General features: G+C 34.9%; 1 protein-coding gene across 3 annotated transcripts in view; it reads left to right on the top strand.

Annotated features, from left to right (window-relative positions):
* ndufv3 (NADH:ubiquinone oxidoreductase subunit V3) overlaps positions 1-1271 on the top strand; it is a 27258-nt gene that overhangs the window by 1260 nt on the left and 24727 nt on the right. For 2 of the 3 annotated variants that reach the window (XM_015398449.1, XM_015398448.1), the window contains exon 2: positions 48-126. In XM_015398449.1, coding sequence (XP_015253935.1) covers positions 91-126 — 36 coding nt within the window. In that variant the 5' untranslated portion in view covers positions 48-90. Of the gene's footprint in view, positions 1-41; positions 127-1271 lie in introns of those variants that run through there. The other variant, XM_015398450.1, reaches the window with a different exon arrangement.

Here is a 1271-nt window from a genome sequence, read left to right as displayed (position 1 = left end):
TTGAGACTCCGCCGTAAGACATCTAGCCTTTATTATGGATATCTATGGTGACACCCAGCAGGCGTTTTGTAAAATTGACAGGAACTCAAGATGGCTGCCTGTTTGCTGCGTTTAGGTCGACTCAAGGTAATCTTTTTCCATCTGTTACCATTTATTTTTACTGTGTTGTGTGATTATTTCAAGTCTTTACACATATCAGGCCAGTATTTAGGAAAGCGCAGGCTGGAAAACGGCTGTTAGGATAAGATTTGCTGTCAGTTTCTAATGACCTCGAGAGCCGTAAAAGGAAAAGAGGAAAATGGTTTTTCTGTATTATTATTTTTCTTTAAACTATTTAACTCGGTGTTTAATTACACGCGGGTTTGTTTTTAAACGTTGCGTACAAAACCACTCTCAGCATTTTGCAAATGGCAGCACTGCAGTGAACTTAGTTTTAAGTTGGATACTCGACAGACATTTGCTCCGGTTAAACCTCTTTTGGACCGGTAGTTGTCCCTCTTATTCTAATGCTACAAGCCATATGCTGATACAACATAAAGTTAATCGTTTCTAGATATATAGACAATGAACATTCGGTTATATCAGTGTAAGGCTTGTTTTCCAAGCATTTCAGCCTGTAAAACCCGAAAAAATAATGCAACAGAGTGGTGACCCTATAAATATATGTATTCATGTAATTATTTTGTTCTATATTTATCAATCCATCCATCCATCCATCCATCCATCCATCTTATCTCGCTCAATCCATGCTGGTGCCATCCATTGACGAAAGAGAGGATACACCCTGGACAGTTAGCCGGTCCATCACAGGGCAACATATTTATATATATATATATATATATATATATATAAAGTAATTTTTGCTCGTGTTTGGAATTAATATAAATAATTTATGATTTTTAATGTTTTTTTTATTTATTTAACTGGACATTTAACTTAAGTATTTAATTATTAAATTGTGAACTTTACATTTAATGGTTTATTTACTATAATACTTATTTCATGATATTTATCTAGGGTGACCATATTTTCATTTGGGAAAACCAGGACACTTCGGAGCGGGGGGGGGTGATATTGAAAGAACAAATGTCTCATCATCGGTTACTTGGCATAATGTTACTTGGCGCAGAACAGTTGTGAAAATTTGATGTTCAGTTTAATATAATAATACAACTCTGTGAATAGTTCCGTCTGAAGTTAATGGGAATAGTTGTTTTAATGGTTATTGAGTCAGATATGTGGCGGTAATGTTTGGTTTATCTAAAGGTTTT

Source organism: Cyprinodon variegatus, unplaced genomic scaffold, assembly GCF_000732505.1.
Source record: "Cyprinodon variegatus isolate N-32 unplaced genomic scaffold, C_variegatus-1.0 Scaffold935, whole genome shotgun sequence".
Lineage (NCBI taxonomy): Eukaryota > Metazoa > Chordata > Actinopteri > Cyprinodontiformes > Cyprinodontidae > Cyprinodon > Cyprinodon variegatus.
This window is presented reverse-complemented; position numbering and strand designations above follow the sequence as displayed.